Below are 16786 nucleotides of genomic sequence, written 5' to 3' on the forward strand. Positions count from 1 at the left end.
GTGACACGCCTCCTCCTTTCCCTACAGCTTCTTGAAATGAAGAAGAAGTTCGAGCAGGATGCCGGTTGCCTGGAGAGCGCCGAGGAGGGCAAGAAGAGGCTCCAGAGGGACCTGGAGGGGCTGAGCCAGCGCATGGAGGAGAAATGCTCCGCCTTCGAGAAGCTGGACAAAACCAAGACGCGTGTCCAGCAGGAGCTGGACGACCTGCTGGTCGACCAGGACCACCTGCGGCAGATCGTCTCCAACCTGGAGAAGAAGCAGAAGAAGTTTGACCAGGTGAGATGTGTTTGTGAAACATGACTAATCTTTCATGGGCTTGAAATCTAAAGCATTGACACTCGTCATCCCAACTCTGCTCAGATGCTGGCCGAGGAGAAGAACATTTCTGCCCGTTACGCAGAGGAGCGAGACAAGGCTGAAGCCGAGGCCCGCGAAAAGGATACCCGGGCCCTGGCGTTGACCCGCGAGCTGGACTCCATGATGGACATCAAGGACGAAGTGGACCGCAACAACAAACTGCTGCGGGCCGAGATGGAGGACCTGGTGTCCTCGAAGGACGACGTCGGCAAGAGCGTGAGTGTGGAGAGCCGCGTGTGTTTTCCGAGGTGTCTTTTTTGTCTCCGCGGCGTCGTCACAAAGCGTTCCTCCCGTTCCCCCGCAGGTCCACGAGCTGGAGAAGGCGAAGCGTGCCATGGAGCAGCAGCTGGAGGAGATGAAGACTCAGCTGGAGGAGCTGGAGGACGAGCTGCAGGGCACGGAGGACGCCAAGCTGCGTCTGGAGGTCAACATGCAGGCCATGAAGGCCCAGTACGAGAGAGACCTGTCGGGAAGGGACGAGATGGGCGAGGAGAAGAAGAGGGCGCTGGTCAAACAGGTACGACTGGGATGGAGAGGGACGGTGGTTCTAGACTGGTGAACAACCTGTAGATGGTGTCAGAACAGTTTGGTAAGACAGGAAAAAACATCTGCACTAATGCCTTATAACAATATTGTTACTTATTTAAGTATTTAGCATTTAGATGGGCTTTATTGAAATGGAAAAATTCAAAAACACTCAATTGTACAAACAAGTCATAATTAGAGCAAAATGTCTAACACTTTAAATGGCTGCAATTAACTAATTTAAACTAAACGATGACTTCAAATCATTGACACGAGATGGAGCTACAGCCTGGAGGGTGTCGGCATGCCGTGTCTTCCGTGTTTTGGGAAGTTCTGAAACTCCAACTGGCCTCCCTCAGGTGCGGGAGATGGAGATGGAGCTGGAGGATGAGAGGAAGCAGCGCTCCGCCGCCGTGGCCGGACGCAAGAAGCTGGAGCTGGACCTGAAGGAGCTGGAGGCGGGCATCGACATGGCCAACAAGAACCGTGACGAGGCCCTGAAACAGCTGAAGAAACTCCAAGTGAGTCCGCTGGTGGAATGTCTTCAATGCGACAAGAAAAAAAGGGAACCATGTTTCACACCTTTGACTCTCCTTTGACTCCGAAGGCCCAGATGAAGGATCTCATCCGGGAGCTGGAGGACACTCGCATGTCCAGAGAGGAGATCCTGGCTCAGAGCAAGGAGACGGAGAAGAAGCTGAAGGGCATGGAGGCCGAGATGATCCAGATGCAGGAGGTCGGCACGCGCTCCTCTCCAACTCAGCTCCTCCCCTTCCTCCCTTGCACACTAAATCTTATTGCGCCTTTTTGTGCAGGAGTTGGCCGCCGCAGAGCGAGTGAAGAGACAGGCCCAGCAGGAGAGAGACGAGCTGCAGGATGAGATCAACAACCAGGCCACCAAGAAGTAAGACCTCATCGAAGTGAAACGAATGAACAACAAGACAAAGTGACTGCGTCACCCGTTGTTGACCATTTCCCCGCCTCCGCTCGTCTCTCAGTGCTCTGGTTGCGGAGGAGAAGAGACGGCTGGAGGCTCGCATCGGTCAGCTGGAGGAGGAGCTGGAGGAGGAGCAGTGCAACACGGAGCTGACCAACGACAGGCTGAAGAAAGCAGTGCTGCAGGTTTGTGGACGCGAGTATTCTGCAGCTTGTTGGAGTTGAAGAAACGTTGTTCCCCCCCCCCCCCCCCCCCCCCCATGGTGTGAAAATTGCTGTATTTTAAGATCTTCAATCGATCCAGCCCCCCCAGACTGAGAAGAGTGCAGGTCCATCTTCTTTCTTTTCTTTTTCATAGACTGACCAGATGAACGTGGAGCTGACTGCAGAGCGCAGCACCTGTCAGCGGGTGGAGGGGGCTCGGTGCCAGCTGGAGCGTCAGAACAAGGAGCTGAAGCTGAAGCTGCAGGAGCTGGAGGGGATGGTCAAGTCCAAGTACAAGGCCAACATGGCCTCCCTGGAGTCCAAGATTGTTGCGCTGGAGGAACAGCTGGACATGGAGACCAGGTGGGCTTCTAAGTCTCGATGAAAGTATTGCAATATTTATATATTTGTAGTATTACAAACTGTCTGTGGTGACATTCCCACTACACAAAACATTTTATTCAATGTTGTCTCAATCTTACATAACCATAGAATGGGAGTATGATTGACATTGAACCGTTTGCTGTGGTCAGTTGACTATGTACAAAATATTTTTATTGTTATGACAACACGGCGTCAGGTTAGAGCTTCCTGGGTGATGGGCCAGCTGGCTTTGATAGTAACACTTTGTAAAGAGCGTTTTGCTACTTCAACTCATCTTTAAGTCGTTCCTCGTCATGTGACCTTGGTCTGACCCACGCTGTGCTCCTGACTCAGGGAGAGGCAGGGTGCCACCAAGCTCGTGAGACGCACCGAGAAGAAGCTGAAGGAAGTCATCCTGCAGGTGGACGACGAGAGACGCAACACGGAGCAGTACAAAGACCAGGTCAGCGCTTCTCCAACGCCGCCGCTGAGCCCACGACCCGCCCGGGAAACCGGAGAGCGCCCTCTGCTGTGCCTCTTTTAACGTTACCCGTGTCCAAATGTGCAGATGGACAAGTTGAACTCCCGCATGAAGCAGCTGAAGCGTCAGCTGGAGGAGGCTGAGGAAGAGGCTCAGAGGGCCAACGCCAACCGCAGGAAGCTGCAGAGGGAGCTGGAGGACGCCACGGAGTCGGCCGACGTCGTGAACCGCGAGGTCACCACCCTTAAGAACAAGCTCAGGTGGGGAGAAAATAAAACGATATACGAGACACTTAGTTTTCAAATGTGTCCAACAACACGTTGAGCGGTCTGTGGTTTAATTATCGCTTCTTTTCTTTTAGACGTGGCGACTTCCCCTTCACCGTGCGCCGCACCGTCACCCGCGCGGGCATCGAAAGCGACGAGGACAGCGAGCCCAAGAGCGAGACCCCCGAGCCCAAACCCGAATGAAGCGCCACAGTGCCACTCGACTCCTTTTTAGAACTGCATCACGAATAGGCCGATCCAAAACACACACATATTACTGCACCTGCTGACAATCTATGCATTCGTACATACAGGAGCCAGTAAACTCGGACAATCGCCATGCTGACAAACGTTATGTTTTTTGTGGGGGAGGGCCCAAATTTCTTTTGGTTTGCTTCATTTTTTTTTTTTCATTCTCTGGGGAAAAAAAATAATATTTTTGTAAGGAAACATTCCAGGTATAATAGTCCTGATTTTGGGATCTATTTTTCTAATTGAAGCAGGAGGAAAACAAAGAAAGAAGTATACATAGATGAAGACGGATTACTGGAAGGGGACCAAAGTAATATCTCAATCTATAGAATTGTATTTTATGCCGAAGTTTTTTTTCTTCTTATTATTATTTGAATGGAAGTGCTTCATGTTTTTTATGCTAGCGCTCTCGCTTCAGTTTATAATGAAGGTTTATATGCGGGAATGTATCTTATCAATCTTGCTGCAGTTAGTACTCGTGACTACGCTTCTTGGGCTTAATAATATTATACACACACATTTCTTTTGCAAGAACGAAATTGGAGGCAGACTTCCAGTAACCCAGTCGGAGACTCATCGACTCATAACTGAAGGCATTTTGATTGTGACTGTGCGGAAATATCTTAATTTTGCACTGAGTTGAGAAAAACTAACGAAAAACACTTATGCCTCGACATTATAAACCACTGCGTTTGTGTTTTCATCGACACGTTGACGGAGAAGCTTGGAAGTTTTGTAAAGCCTTGTGCACACGCTCATCCAGTAAGCGCGCAGACTGCCGACACACACTAAGGCCTTAAACGCAGCTGAATTCCACTCGGCGGGGTTTTGTTGGCTTTTGTTTCTTTTCCTGGACATGAATTTATTCTGTTTTCTTTTCTTTTTTAAAAACATTTATTATCACTATCTGTGGTCAAATGGGGTGATGGGGTAGTCTATTACTCGCAGCACACACTGTATTCTCAGAGCACAGCTTGTTGAGGAGGAGCTTGGGGGGGGTTGGAGGGAGTCGTACTTCTATCACTGTAACCGATGTACACTGTACTCTGGCTGACGATGTATAAGATGAGCGGTTTCACAGAGGTGCGAGCGCTCCCTCGCAGGCTGTGCTCGGGGGCTGCTTTCGGCTCACACTGCTGGGAAGTGGGAGGAATGTGTTGTTAAAGGATAACTGCTCAGATTTTAAACAACAACAAAAATATCTCTTTCGCACTTGAAAATCAACGGAAATCCCCCAAAAAAGAAACTGCATCTCAATTATTATGTAATGTTTTGTCTGTCTGCACCTCTGGAATGGAAAATCATGTTGGTATTATTGCAATTAAAAAGGCTTTCTAAACCGCTACTGTGTCTTTGTCTCATAATGATTTTTAAAAATATTTATCAATTTTGGGTTTAAGTGTTAAAGTCAGAGTGGAAGTCCAGAACTTGATGACTTTTGGACCAACGGTGTTGTTTGTGAAATGATATATGTTCACCCCCAGGGGGCAGTAGAGGCTTCTTTCAATAAGACAATCATAGCGCAGCAAGTCCGAACCGGTTTCTCTCTTAACCGAATAACTTAAAGTAAACAAGGATGGCGACATTTGGGAGAGCTTTCATGCGACGCACGCGTGTTCGAAGCCTTAATCTGTAGACCTTACCTCATGACGAAGTCGTAAGTATCAGTTTCTCTTACTAAATCTACATTTGAAACTGCTCGTGGTGGGAAATGACTTAATACTGATTTCAGTACAGTTTAGACCAGAGATGCTTGAGTATTTATATTTTCTGCTACTGTGCTACTTATCGTCTCCAACCTCCAATTATGTACTTTAAAACTATTTATTCCACTACATGTTACGCCTAGTTGTATATCAATTTTGAATTATTTTTTTAATCAACTGAATAATGTTTAACTTCTGAATAAAAGAGACTCGATGCTTTAATTGTATCGCGCTTTGTAAGGAGTCTTTCTGCATCAGAAGTACTTATTTGCTGAAAATGTTTCTTTTTACTTCTAAAGGAGCAACTTGTGGCGGTGGTTGGTACTTTTACTCTAATTGTCTTTGACTTCAACTGAAGAAAATTCACACAAAATAAAATCCTTTCGGGATACTCATTTTATTTTATTTAACATTTATTTTGCTTTGTGTACGTAATTTAGCGCTGCCCCTTTAAAAGCGACAACGTGGGCCGCCGTTGTAACCAATCAGAAGCTGGCTCCCTTCGAAATGGGCGTGGTTTCCTGGCCGCCTCATCGAGCAGGAACCGGCTGGTTTAAGTTGTCAACGAGCCAGTTGTGGGTTCACGCCGGAGCACAGAAGCGCTTGTGTCACGCGACGCTCCGGTCTCCCGGTTGTTGGTCGGTCAGAAGAGTTTTGCTGGTACTCCGCGAAGGAGAGAGCCCTTAACTGGTTCCGCACCTCGCGAGCTGTAGTGTCGCAGTCTTCGTTTTGTTTTTAAAGCAGGGTAAGCTAGAGGAACACGCCTGAAGTATCTTTATGCTGTTTGTTTAGTATAAACTAATCATTCTGCCCCTACATGTAGATATCACACACTGTAATACATCATATATTAATAATAATGTGTCAACCTGTGAGTCTCAAATGATATTGGTGTTATGTCATTGGACTATTTCTGCTGACCACTTCACTTCCACCTTCTCGTTGTATTGCACCTCTTTGGTTGCAGCAGAATGTGCTACAAGGGGTCACATTAAATATTATAAACACAACTCTGAGAGATTTATGACCATAAACATCCATTCAGAGACATTGCTCAGAAAAACAGAGCACCATTGCAGATTCTACCCATCCCGATATGTATTCAACAGACACACACACACACACACACACACACACATGCACACCCACACCCACACACGAGAAGCATTAGTTCATCATGTGCATCAGATCCATTCTAATATGTAGCACAGCGGCCTTTGGTAAATCAATGGGTAGCTGTCTGTTGTCTTTCCGGTGGGCGAGAATAGGAAGCACAGTGTTGGTCAGGGGATCTGAGTGTGTGTGTGTGTGTGTGTGTGTGTGTGTGTGTGTAATGACCTGCAGCCTGATGCCTGATACAGACAGCAGGACGCACTTGCCCCTGTAAGAGTGACTCTTATGTGAGTGACCAGACGACTGAAGGGCCACGTCTTCTTTCCTTCGTCTCTTTCTAGGTGTGCAGACGTTTGAGCATGGACGGCAGCAGAGCGACAGATTGACGAAGGAAGACAACAGATTTTGCGTATGTGGGGGAGAAGAAAAAAAAACACATTCATCGTCCCGAAGAACTATGGAGCTGTCACTGGTGAGTTTTCCCAGCCGGAGAAATGATGTACGCTTTAGTTTACCCGATGAGTCTGTTTAAAGTTGTGAGGTTTACTTTGAGTCGAAGGAGCATTCTTGTCGTTGCCACTGATTTGAGGTTTGGGGCATCCCGACTGACAGATAACTGCTATCTGACATACCTGTGACCTTTTTGACCCTTTTTCTGACTGCACAGGCTGGAATACCAGAGGGAGCTGTGTTGTTACCTCACAGCTGAGTAATACAGCAAGGGGGAACAGTTTTAAATTTATTTTAAAAAGTCCATTGACTGGTGCGCTGTGAAAACTTTAATCCAAAAAGTGTCGACCAAACATCATCTAAAGAAACACAAAAATGTTTTTAACGTAATTGACAAAATAAGTTAACACCCTTAATAAATATGTACAAAATATTTGTAGGCGATTTGAATATATAGCATTAATACAGTTATCTGGGTCTCTAGTAGTTTTACTACTACAGATGCCGGGTCGTCATTAACAAAATAACTGCTTCACAATTTATTCTAAAAAGCTTGTCATAAAAACTATTACATTTGATTTGCTTTTGCGGCTCAACAAAGTTCATTTCCCCGGCTTCTTATCACAAATCAAGCTTGGTTATCTGCTTAAGCTGTGACCCCTCTTGACCCCTCAGGCCCACCCGGCCATCAAAGCCTTCGTGTGCGGCTCCGTCAGCGGGACCTGCTCCACGCTGCTCTTCCAGCCTCTGGACCTGGTCAAGACCCGGCTGCAGACTCTGCAGAGCGGCGTGCAGCCCGGGTGAGTCGGTTGTTTAACGTTGTTCGAGGCCCCCCCGGAGCACGACGGCGGTATTCATCGGGCCCCCCTTCCTCTTTCAGCTCGGGCAGAGTGGGGATGATGGCGGTGCTCCTGAGCGTGGTGCGGACCGAGAGGCTGCTGGGACTTTGGAAAGGAGTTTCGCCGGTGAGAATGTCTTCACGCCACCTTCTCTCGTTGGAAGTCTTCTTTTTTTGTTTAAACCAACAGCTGCAGATTTCCCCTCTTCTGACTCTCTCTCTCTCCCTCTCTCCAGTCCTTTGCTCGGACCATCCCGGGAGTGGGGCTCTACTTCAGCACCTACTATTCCCTGAAGCAGCACTTCTTCCAGGACAGCCGCCCGGGGGCCGCGGGCGCCGTGCTGCTGGGAGGCGGGGCCCGGGCGGTGGCAGGCGTCGTCATGCTGCCGGTCACGGTCATCAAGGCGCGCTTCGAGGTCAGCGTGGCAGATGCATGCCTGAACATGACCATGACGGTTCCCCTTCATCCACATGTTCCACGTGTGTGTTGTGAGACTGGATCTCAATTCACCGTGCAAATCATCTAAAAGTGGATGCTGTTCTTAAATGTGTGTTTCAGTGTGGCAGGTACAGTTATGGCAGCGTGACCGGAGCTCTGCGCAGCGTGTGTCGGACTGAAGGTCCCGCGGCTCTGTTCTCGGGCCTGGTGGCCACTCTCCTGAGAGACGTCCCGTTCTCTGGCCTCTACGTCATGTTCTACAGCCAGGCCAAGGCCTCGCTGCCCAAAGGTAGGGCTCCTTCAGGAGCAGCCAAGCAGCACGTCATCGTACAGTAACCTCCATTTTGACTTCAATCCCTGCGCTCCGGTCCTCCGTCTAGATATCAGCACGTCTGCCTCCGCCCCCCTGGCGAACTTCGGCTGTGGCCTCCTGGCGGGGGTGTCGGCCTCCCTGGTCACGCAGCCAGCCGACGTGGTCAAAACGCGCGTCCAGGTGAACTCGCAGCTGAGGACGGCCGAGGCGATCCGATGCATCTACACGGTAACTATCGCGTTCCTCTTTTGCTGGAATGTGTCGCTGTTTGGGGCCGTCGGGGTCGAGCATCAGTTTGAACTCTGCCGTCCTTCTTCTTCTACTTCCCATTCCCAGGAACACAGACTCCAGGGCTTCTTCAGAGGGGCCGTTCCACGGGCGCTGAGGAGGACCATGATCGCCGCCATGGCGTGGACGGTGTACGAGCAGATGATGGCCCGTTTTGGACTGGAGCCCTGAAGGAGGGGGGGTGGCGGGGAGGGCGTAGAAGCTTGTGAAAGAGAGAAGAGCTCAAACTCAAGTTGAGTGAAGACGGTAATGTGAACAGGAAGCTGGACTCGCAGGAGTTCAGCTTGTATTTCGCCACAACGCGACCGATGCGGACTGGCGGGCCCGTCACAAAGCGGACGAGGAGACTTTGTTCCATGGGTTGTGTTCAGCTGACGTTTAGAAACCAGATTTTTGTTCTTTTTAGCCAGTGCTTTGCAAGTCATTTTATTTTTAAATACCACTGGCATGGTGGGATAATCGCACATCAAGTAGTAAAATAAATAATAATTTGCGATCCTCTGCGAGTATTTGGTGGATTCAGAAATGCCTCGGTGGGAATTCCCCTATCTCCTGCTTTCTCAATGAGACTGCAGAGACACGATCAGCCATTCCTCACGAAGACAGATACAGCGAGGCCTCTGCAGTGAACTTTGACCCCTGCAGTTCTGTCGCATGCACAGTTTACGACCAGGAGAGAGTTGAACGCCTCTCCAATAACACAATGTTGTTTTATATTCTTACTTCTTTTTAAACAATACTATGTGCTTGTGTATGAACTCATTACATTTGTCTGCCTTTTAACATTTTATATTTGTCTGAAGTGTATTTTTTGCAAAGTTGTTTCTTGATGTTGAAGAAAATAAATATTACAAATATATCTGTGGAACATGGATCTTGGTTTTTCTCTGGCTCAATGATCCTGATCCAGTCTGTGAAGAGGTTATCTCTGATGCCACCGGCTTTAATATTCAGCTCCTTTTCAACACAGGTTTTCTTCCTTTAAAAAAGAAATAATAATAATCAAAGTGATTTAAAATGTCCTGTTCAAGTATCTAAACTCCGTGCCATGGACTTTGTTTCTTTTTCTCACTCATTGAATGGATATTAAAAAATGCAAGCGTAAGAAATGGATTGTAAAGACAGAGCTTTAGTCACCACCCCAACAGAAAGGCCAAACACTTATCAGAGATAAGCAGCAGAGGGGAGCGGCGACATCATCAAAGAGGACATGAGGGCAAGGGAGGCGGTCGGGTGAAAGTCAGACATTATTAAGCTGCAGACTAAATGATATTTTGTGTTTTTAATATATATGTATATATATATATACATATATATTATGTATATAAATATATATATATTATGTGAATAAGTGTCATAAATTGACTGGTTTGTGAATGTGTGACTGAATTATAGTTTGATGAGTTAGAAATGCAGAATATTAAAAAGGCAGATTGCCGATAGAATAATAGATCAGACCAAAATGAATCTGTATGTGTTGACATGGTTAAAACAACTAGTACAAAATCACGTTATTCCGATTGTCACGTCACTCCTACGTCTTTTTTTCGGTTTATTTGTAGGATTGCCTCAAATGGGGCATTCGCACCCACAACTCTCGCGACATTTATGTCCGCATCGTCCTTTCAGAGTTACATTATATAGCACACTCTCTGCACATGAGACGCGTTTTGTTTAAATTGTTTCTCAACCCGTTGTGCCACTGTGTACATATTGTGTTCGCCTGGCCTGGAACTCATTATCTCGAGCAAATACCGTTGCAACACGGGTCAATCTTTCACCGAGAAGTCAGCCTCTCCGCGTTGTCTTAATATGGTCTTTCCAACTCCACTGTCTTAATAAGGGATGCTCGCCCGACCCCGTGATGTGACCTCGTCACAGCGCACGGCAAACAGCGCCCCCTAGAGGCGAACTCCGGGAAAGAATATCCGTCCATCAACACAACCAACCAATCACAGGCTGCGGAATCCGGTATATATACTACGTCACTTCCTCCCAACGCCCTCTTTTTCACCGTGTGGTCAGATTTCCATACGGCGTTGTTTCGTGGTGAGTTTTCCAATCGGTCTTATTTCAATAATAAACCTTTAAGCGACGCTTACAAGACTAATTAACGACGGGTGGGTCACAAGGCACGCGATAAGGCACCACAACCCCGACCTGTCGTGTATTTTTCATGTGTAATTACCCTAAAGAAGAAATGCTAACGAACACAGCTAACTATGCTAGCCGTTGACACGCGCTCGACTCGTAGTATTTCCCTCGCGCCTGACTGTTAATACTTATGAGATTGTTTTGGCGTTTTACCTAAATTGAATACAATTATATATTTGCTATAAAGCAAACTTAATTTTCAGCGTGGTTTTTACTCTTTTACCGGATAACTTTACTTTGTCCAGTTTAGAGTACACCAAACATATATTAGCTTCCGGTCTTTGCCCAGTTTAAGTAATTGATAGTTATACATATTAATACTGTTATTCACCGTGTAATGCAAGTCTTAAAGTGCTGACCTACTCTGAACCAGCTAGCTAATACGTGTCCTCTTCTTCGCAGCTCTCCCATAAAGCGTAACTCAGGGAAAGCGGTCACGATGTCCGGAGGTCTAGATGTCCTTCAAATGAAGGAGGAGGATGTGCTGAAGTTCCTGGCAGCAGGGACCCATCTGGGAGGTACCAACTTGGACTTCCAGATGGATCAGTACGTGTACAAGAGGAAAAGTGACGGTGAGTGTCATGCGGTGAAATGATGTAGGAAACATACATTTACTACCAAGACAAACTTGGTAGTAACCTTTTTTTTCATGGCTATCTGCACCATAGGCCTACTCCTAAAAGTTATGACTGTTAATGAAGTTGCACTGTCCTTACTTCTTGGGTTCTTCTAATCACCAGGTGTTTACATTGTCAACCTGAAGAGGACATGGGAGAAGCTGCTGCTTGCTGCCAGGGCTATTGTTGCCATTGAAAACCCAGCTGATGTGTGTGTCATCTCCTCCAGGAACACTGGACAGGTAAAGTTAAACTATTGACTGTTTTTCCTTGAACACTAATTGATTTCATGTTTACACAGCAAAATATCTACATGAACTATGATAAGCACTCAATTAAAGCCAGGCACCGATGTCGGTGTTCTGGTGTCGGAAGTGTGCGAGAGTGAGCCGGCCTGGTTTTCGCTAACACCAGTAGGACTGCCGTCCTATGACTGGCGTTTGATAGTGACCTGAGCCACAGTTCAATTTGTTTTAATAAGAATCTAAATTTAACCGAGCCTATGTATAACGTGTTCTTTTTGACTCACTATAGAGGGCAGTGCTGAAGTTCGCCTCTGCCACTGGCGCCACCACCTTCCACGGTCGGTTCACCCCCGGTACATTCACCAATCAGATCCAGGCAGCTTTCCGCGAGCCCCGTCTCCTGATTGTGACAGACCCTCGTGCTGACCATCAGCCACTGACTGAGGCTTCCTACGTCAACATCCCTTCCATCGCTCTGTGCAACACTGACTCTCCACTGAGATATGTTGACATTGCTATCCCCTGTAACAACAAGGTGAGACCAGCTGAAGAATTGATTCAAGTCTTTGCACACCGTTAGAGCCCGGCGCTGTCTCGTCTGTGCAGTGTTGGGTGTAGGATGTGTGCTAAATAATAATGCTTGCCCTCGCTCTTCCTCTCTATACCACTCAGTGGGGATGAGAGTGGAGGTCTTGCAACAAAATGCCAAACTTTTTAATATACTGCCATGCCTCTGTGGATCTTGTAAACACACAGTATAATACATATTTTCTGATTAAATATTCTTCTGTGTGACTGTTGCAGGGTCACCACTCTGTTGGTCTGATGTGGTGGATGTTGGCCAGGGAGGTTCTCAGGATGAGGGGAACTATCTCCAGGGAGCACACATGGGAGGTTATGCCCGATCTGTACTTCTACAGAGATCCTGAGGAGGTAAGACGGTCTACCTTGAGACCTGTGAAGTGACTTGAGGTTGCTGCATGTAAAGGTTACATTGGTTGATGTGCCCACTCTGATGCACATATTTTCAATGCAGATCGAGAAGGAGGAGCAGGCCGCCGCCGAGAAGGCAGTCGGTAAGGAGGAGTTCCAGGGTGAATGGAGCGCTCCTGCAGCCGAGTTCACCCAGCCCGAGGTGGCCGACTGGTCTGATGGTGTTGCTGTGCCATCTGTGCCCATCCAGCAGTTCCCTGCTGGTAAGATCACTAATTTCCTTTTGATGTGCAACTTGCTACAAAACCTGTCTCTTAATATTTGACATTTGTATGTTATTTGACACTAAACTTGTCTTTCTTTTCCCATCTCGAGAAGCGGCTGCACCAGCTGTTAAGACAGGTAAGGTTTTCAAGTGTTTAAAATTAATCAAAAAAATCAACTGAATACTAACGGTGTTCCTTTTACTACATGCTAAATTCATTTGAATGTGTTTTTCCCACAGAAGACTGGAGCACCCAGCCGGCCACAGAAGACTGGTCCACAGCCCCCACCGCCCAGGCATCTGACTGGGGTGGTGCGACTTCTGACTGGGCTTAAATTGTTGACTTTGGCAACAATAAAGTGTTTTCACACTTTTTCTGTTTGTTTTTTAATTGACATTCACTGTAACAGTTCTTTGTCAACAAATTGCAGCTGAAGGCGGTCGGAATGGGTGACATTAAGAATAAGAGACTAGTATTGTGACCACAACATGTGGTAATTCAGTGTCGTACAAATCCTAATGTCACACAGTATAAACTACATTTGACTTGATCGATTGATAGATATAATTGAGTGATAACAAAGTATTTTGGGTTTCCTGGAATCACCCAATGGAAACATAAGGCAATAGGAACCTTGTGGAACTCCATGACTAATGCACATCGATGGTCATTGATCAATCAATTTGAAATGATTTAAACCGTTTAGTGTACCTTTATTACAATGTTGGCTAGGTTTAATGAGACAATTATGAAGTATGAGATGTAGACGGGACTGCTTGTGCTATCCATGTCGCTGGGTTAGAATCAGCTTTACTGGCCGTGTATGTGCACATGCATGGAATTTGACTCCGGTTACACATTCAATTCAGTTTATTTGTATAGCCCAATTTCACAAATTACAAATTTGTCTCGGAGTGCTTTACAATCTGTACACATAGACATCCCTGCCCCAAAACCTCACATCGGACCAGAAAACTCCAAAAATAACTTTTCAGAAAAAAAAAGGGAAGAAACCTGGAGGAGAGCAACAGAGGAGGATCCCTCTCCTAGGATGGACAGATGCAATAGATGTAATGTGTACAGAAGGACAGATTTAGAGTTAAATACATTCAATGAATATGACAGTGTATGAATAGTTCATCACGATCCATCAGGCAGATGGCGGTGGGGGGAGAGGTGGGTAGTCTCAACAGGACAGTGGCGCCAGACGATCCATCAGGCAGATAGGATCATGCCGTCTCATAGGGTCCGCCGACCACGAGACGAGACGAGTCACTCCCGGGAGAAAGCAGAGTTAGTAGCGTGATTGAGAGATGAAAATTCATCATAAGGAGAGAGAAAAAGAGGAGATAGGTACCTGTGCATCCGGTCCCCCCGGCAGCTATAAGCCATAGCAGCATATCAAGGCTGGACCAGGGCAAACCTGTCAAGAGGAAGTCTTAAGTCTCTTTTAAACGAGGACTGTGTCTCCTCCCGGGACTGAGGTGGAGCTGGTTCCATAAAAAGAGCGATAACTAAAAACTCAGAAACCCATTCTACTTTTTAAGACTCTAGACTACAAGTAGTCCCATTATTTAGTAGCGTGGCTCTAGTGTGAGCAATATAAATAAACAAGCTCCTTAAGATATGATGGAGCATCACCAATCAAGGCTTTGTAGATTAAGAGAAGAGTTTAAAAAAGGATTTGATTTTTGGGGGAGCCAGTGCAGAGCACTAGTGCAGGGAGTGATGTGATCTCTTTTCTTAGTTTTGAACAGAACAAAGCTGCAGCATTCTGGATCAACTGGAGGGACCTGAGAGATTATTAGAGCAGCCTGCTAATAAGGTTTGCAGTAATCCAGTCTCAATCAACGCAGCGTGTGAACCAATTTTTCATCTTTTGAGACAAGATGTGCCTGATTTTGAAATATTACGTAGATGAAAATGACAGTCCTTTGATTTGCTTGGTACGAGTTAAAGGACAAGTCCCGATCAAAGATACACTCGTCATGCATTGAATTTACCGGTAATGGGATAAATAAAAACATGTTTTATGAAAACGGTGACAATGGATGGCAGTTGTTGGTGTGGAAGGTGTCGACAAACTATAACGGAATGTTATGAAAAAGGCATGGAAAGCTATGGCAGCAGTGGATGTATATTAAAAGTAAGATGGGCAATAGAGATGAAAGTTTAACTAGGAGTGGGTGTCAGGCAGAACCGGGGTTCAGATATGTTTTTTATATCTTCTTAAATGTGGGGACTGTCTGCCACTGAAAGTAGAAGCTGGTTCCACAGAAGAGCTTGATAACTGAAGGCTAGCTCTGATCCTACTTTTTAGAACTCTAGGAACCACAAATAATATGGTGCCATAAGCTCTTTAAGATATGATGGTGCCTCACCAATTGAGGCATTGAAGGTGAGAAGGAGTTTAAATGTGATGTGAGATGTGTATTAAAGTAGATTAAACAAATAATATTGTTTGGGTGTTACAGTTGTACAGTCTCTGTTCTCTCTTTTATTGGAAAATATTAAAGTTCATTTGAATAACATTAATAGATCAAATCTGTGTGGTTGGATGATGTCCCTAGTCATGAAAAAGACTAGCTGGAAAAAAAGTGACATGTATTTTCATATGCAAAGATGTGGTTTTACAAAACTACAGAATAACATGACTCAACTCGACCTGCATTGAAAGAAACTTCACGCTGTAGGACCAAAGAACACAAATATGTTTTATTTGTACATAAGTGTGTGTTCATTTTAAGGGCATTACACATTACTCATCGGAACACAAAATGTGTGGTGGACCATTCATTTTATCTGCATGTTGTCAGTGTATTTTTTTCTTCTTCAACTTAATCAGAGCAGATGGACAATCACAAACAAATATACCAACACAAATACTGTTATCAGAGTAATTTGGGGGCTTTTACACCTCATATTCAAGATTATTAGATATTATATTGCCATTTGTGCCTAGCACAATAGTCCAGACCCTTTGGAAATCTAGTGCCGGCCCTCCGAGTCAACAGTTTAGAAAAAACACTATAATAAGAAATACAAAATATAAACGAAAACACTAAACAGAGGGTGGTAATATGTATAAGAACAATAAAGGTGCTAATATGTACATATGATATAGCATATGAAGATACTTTAAAACAATGTATTAAGATACTTTAAAAATATATATTTTCATCTATAAATGAATACGTTTGTAAAATAAACTGCATGTGAGAAAAAAACAATCCGAACTTGACATTTATAGTTCAAATAAAGTGTTAACTGCAGCATTACTTCAGACATTAAGGCCCGAACACAATCTTAATCTGCGGGCTACTTGCAAAATGTCTGTTTATATAATAAAATAGTTAATTGCAAAAAGTTTACTCATACTTCTCAAGTGTACCTCTTTACCTTTAGGGGGAAGATGGGGGTCGTATTGTTTCATTTCCGGATTTTACGAGCAACCAGGGCAGAAAAAAACCAAAACGCATCACACATTTAACCCAATTCCTCTCTGTAGTAAACAGTCGTGAGGCGTTCAGGGACCCGGGCATCCCGCCTGTACAGAACAATCTTCCCCCTCCACATTCGCGCTTGTGTGTCAGGTGGGCGTATTGCGGCGCTGCCATTGGCCGAGCGCGGCTCCTCTTCCTCCCTGGCTTCCGCTTTCTTTTCATGCGCACGCCCAGCCACTGAATAATGATAATAATGATCAAGATGGCTACGACAGAACCCTCCTTGCGGTAGCTAACCTCCACATTCATGGAAGCGCTCAAAACTGATATTTCTCACAGTTTAAGTCCCTCGTAGGCGACGCGGGCTCTGCCAGGGACGATACTATATGGATTAATACGGGCTGCGAGGAGATAGAAGTGCTCGTGTTGCCCGCCGCACACATTCTTAGGAAGCTAGCTAGCAGAGCAACTCGCGAGCTCGAGCGCTGCTTGTCGACCATCTCCAGGTTTTTAGCCTCCCGGCCGACGGCGGCTCAGAGGAGGGTCGCGCGCCCGGTCGCCCGGACCGACAGCGTCAAATGGCCGAACCGAGGAAGG

The 16786-nt window shown here is 46.0% G+C and overlaps 3 protein-coding genes across 7 annotated transcripts in view; all 3 read left to right on the forward strand.

Annotated features, from left to right (window-relative positions):
• Window positions 1-4729, forward strand: part of LOC130188120 (myosin-9-like) — a 29487-nt gene extending 24758 nt beyond the window's left edge. For all 3 annotated transcript variants that reach the window (XM_056406226.1, XM_056406229.1, XM_056406228.1), the window contains 11 exons: window positions 28-276; window positions 361-573; window positions 662-874; window positions 1242-1403; window positions 1490-1618; window positions 1698-1786; window positions 1881-2004; window positions 2177-2385; window positions 2740-2848; window positions 2954-3126; window positions 3228-4729. In XM_056406226.1, the coding sequence (XP_056262201.1) occupies window positions 28-276; window positions 361-573; window positions 662-874; window positions 1242-1403; window positions 1490-1618; window positions 1698-1786; window positions 1881-2004; window positions 2177-2385; window positions 2740-2848; window positions 2954-3126; window positions 3228-3336 (1779 nt within the window). In that variant the 3' untranslated portion in view covers window positions 3337-4729. The remainder of the gene's footprint in view (window positions 1-27; window positions 277-360; window positions 574-661; window positions 875-1241; window positions 1404-1489; window positions 1619-1697; window positions 1787-1880; window positions 2005-2176; window positions 2386-2739; window positions 2849-2953; window positions 3127-3227) is intronic.
• Window positions 4730-4949: 220 nt separating this feature from the next.
• LOC130188129 (mitochondrial glycine transporter B-like) lies at window positions 4950-9390 on the forward strand. Of its 2 annotated transcripts, XM_056406254.1 has the most exons (9): window positions 5004-5041; window positions 5531-5835; window positions 6545-6675; window positions 7329-7453; window positions 7534-7618; window positions 7728-7907; window positions 8051-8219; window positions 8311-8471; window positions 8580-9390. In XM_056406254.1, the coding sequence occupies exons 3-9, from the start codon at window positions 6661-6663 to the stop codon at window positions 8700-8702; spliced, it is 858 nt and encodes a 285-aa protein (XP_056262229.1). In that variant the 5' UTR covers window positions 5004-5041; window positions 5531-5835; window positions 6545-6660; the 3' UTR covers window positions 8703-9390. The 2 variants fall into 2 exon arrangements, with proteins under 2 accessions (XP_056262230.1, XP_056262229.1); XM_056406255.1 differs by lacking the exon at window positions 5531-5835 and having other exon boundaries at window positions 4950-5041.
• Window positions 9391-10478: 1088 nt separating this feature from the next.
• rpsa (ribosomal protein SA) lies at window positions 10479-13118 on the forward strand. Of its 2 annotated transcripts, none has more exons than XM_056406252.1 (8): window positions 10479-10580; window positions 11088-11257; window positions 11426-11544; window positions 11837-12082; window positions 12352-12480; window positions 12584-12743; window positions 12856-12882; window positions 12986-13118. In XM_056406252.1, exons 2-8 carry the CDS (start codon window positions 11125-11127, stop codon window positions 13078-13080), a joined length of 909 nt encoding a protein of 302 aa, XP_056262227.1. In that variant the 5' UTR covers window positions 10479-10580; window positions 11088-11124; the 3' UTR covers window positions 13081-13118. The 2 variants fall into 2 exon arrangements, with proteins under 2 accessions (XP_056262227.1, XP_056262228.1); XM_056406253.1 differs by having other exon boundaries at window positions 12859-12882.
• The last annotated feature ends 3668 nt before the right edge of the window (window positions 13119-16786 follow it).

The sequence above is a fragment of the Pseudoliparis swirei genome, chromosome 23 (assembly GCF_029220125.1).
Source record: "Pseudoliparis swirei isolate HS2019 ecotype Mariana Trench chromosome 23, NWPU_hadal_v1, whole genome shotgun sequence".
Taxonomy (NCBI): Eukaryota; Metazoa; Chordata; class Actinopteri; order Perciformes; family Liparidae; genus Pseudoliparis; species Pseudoliparis swirei.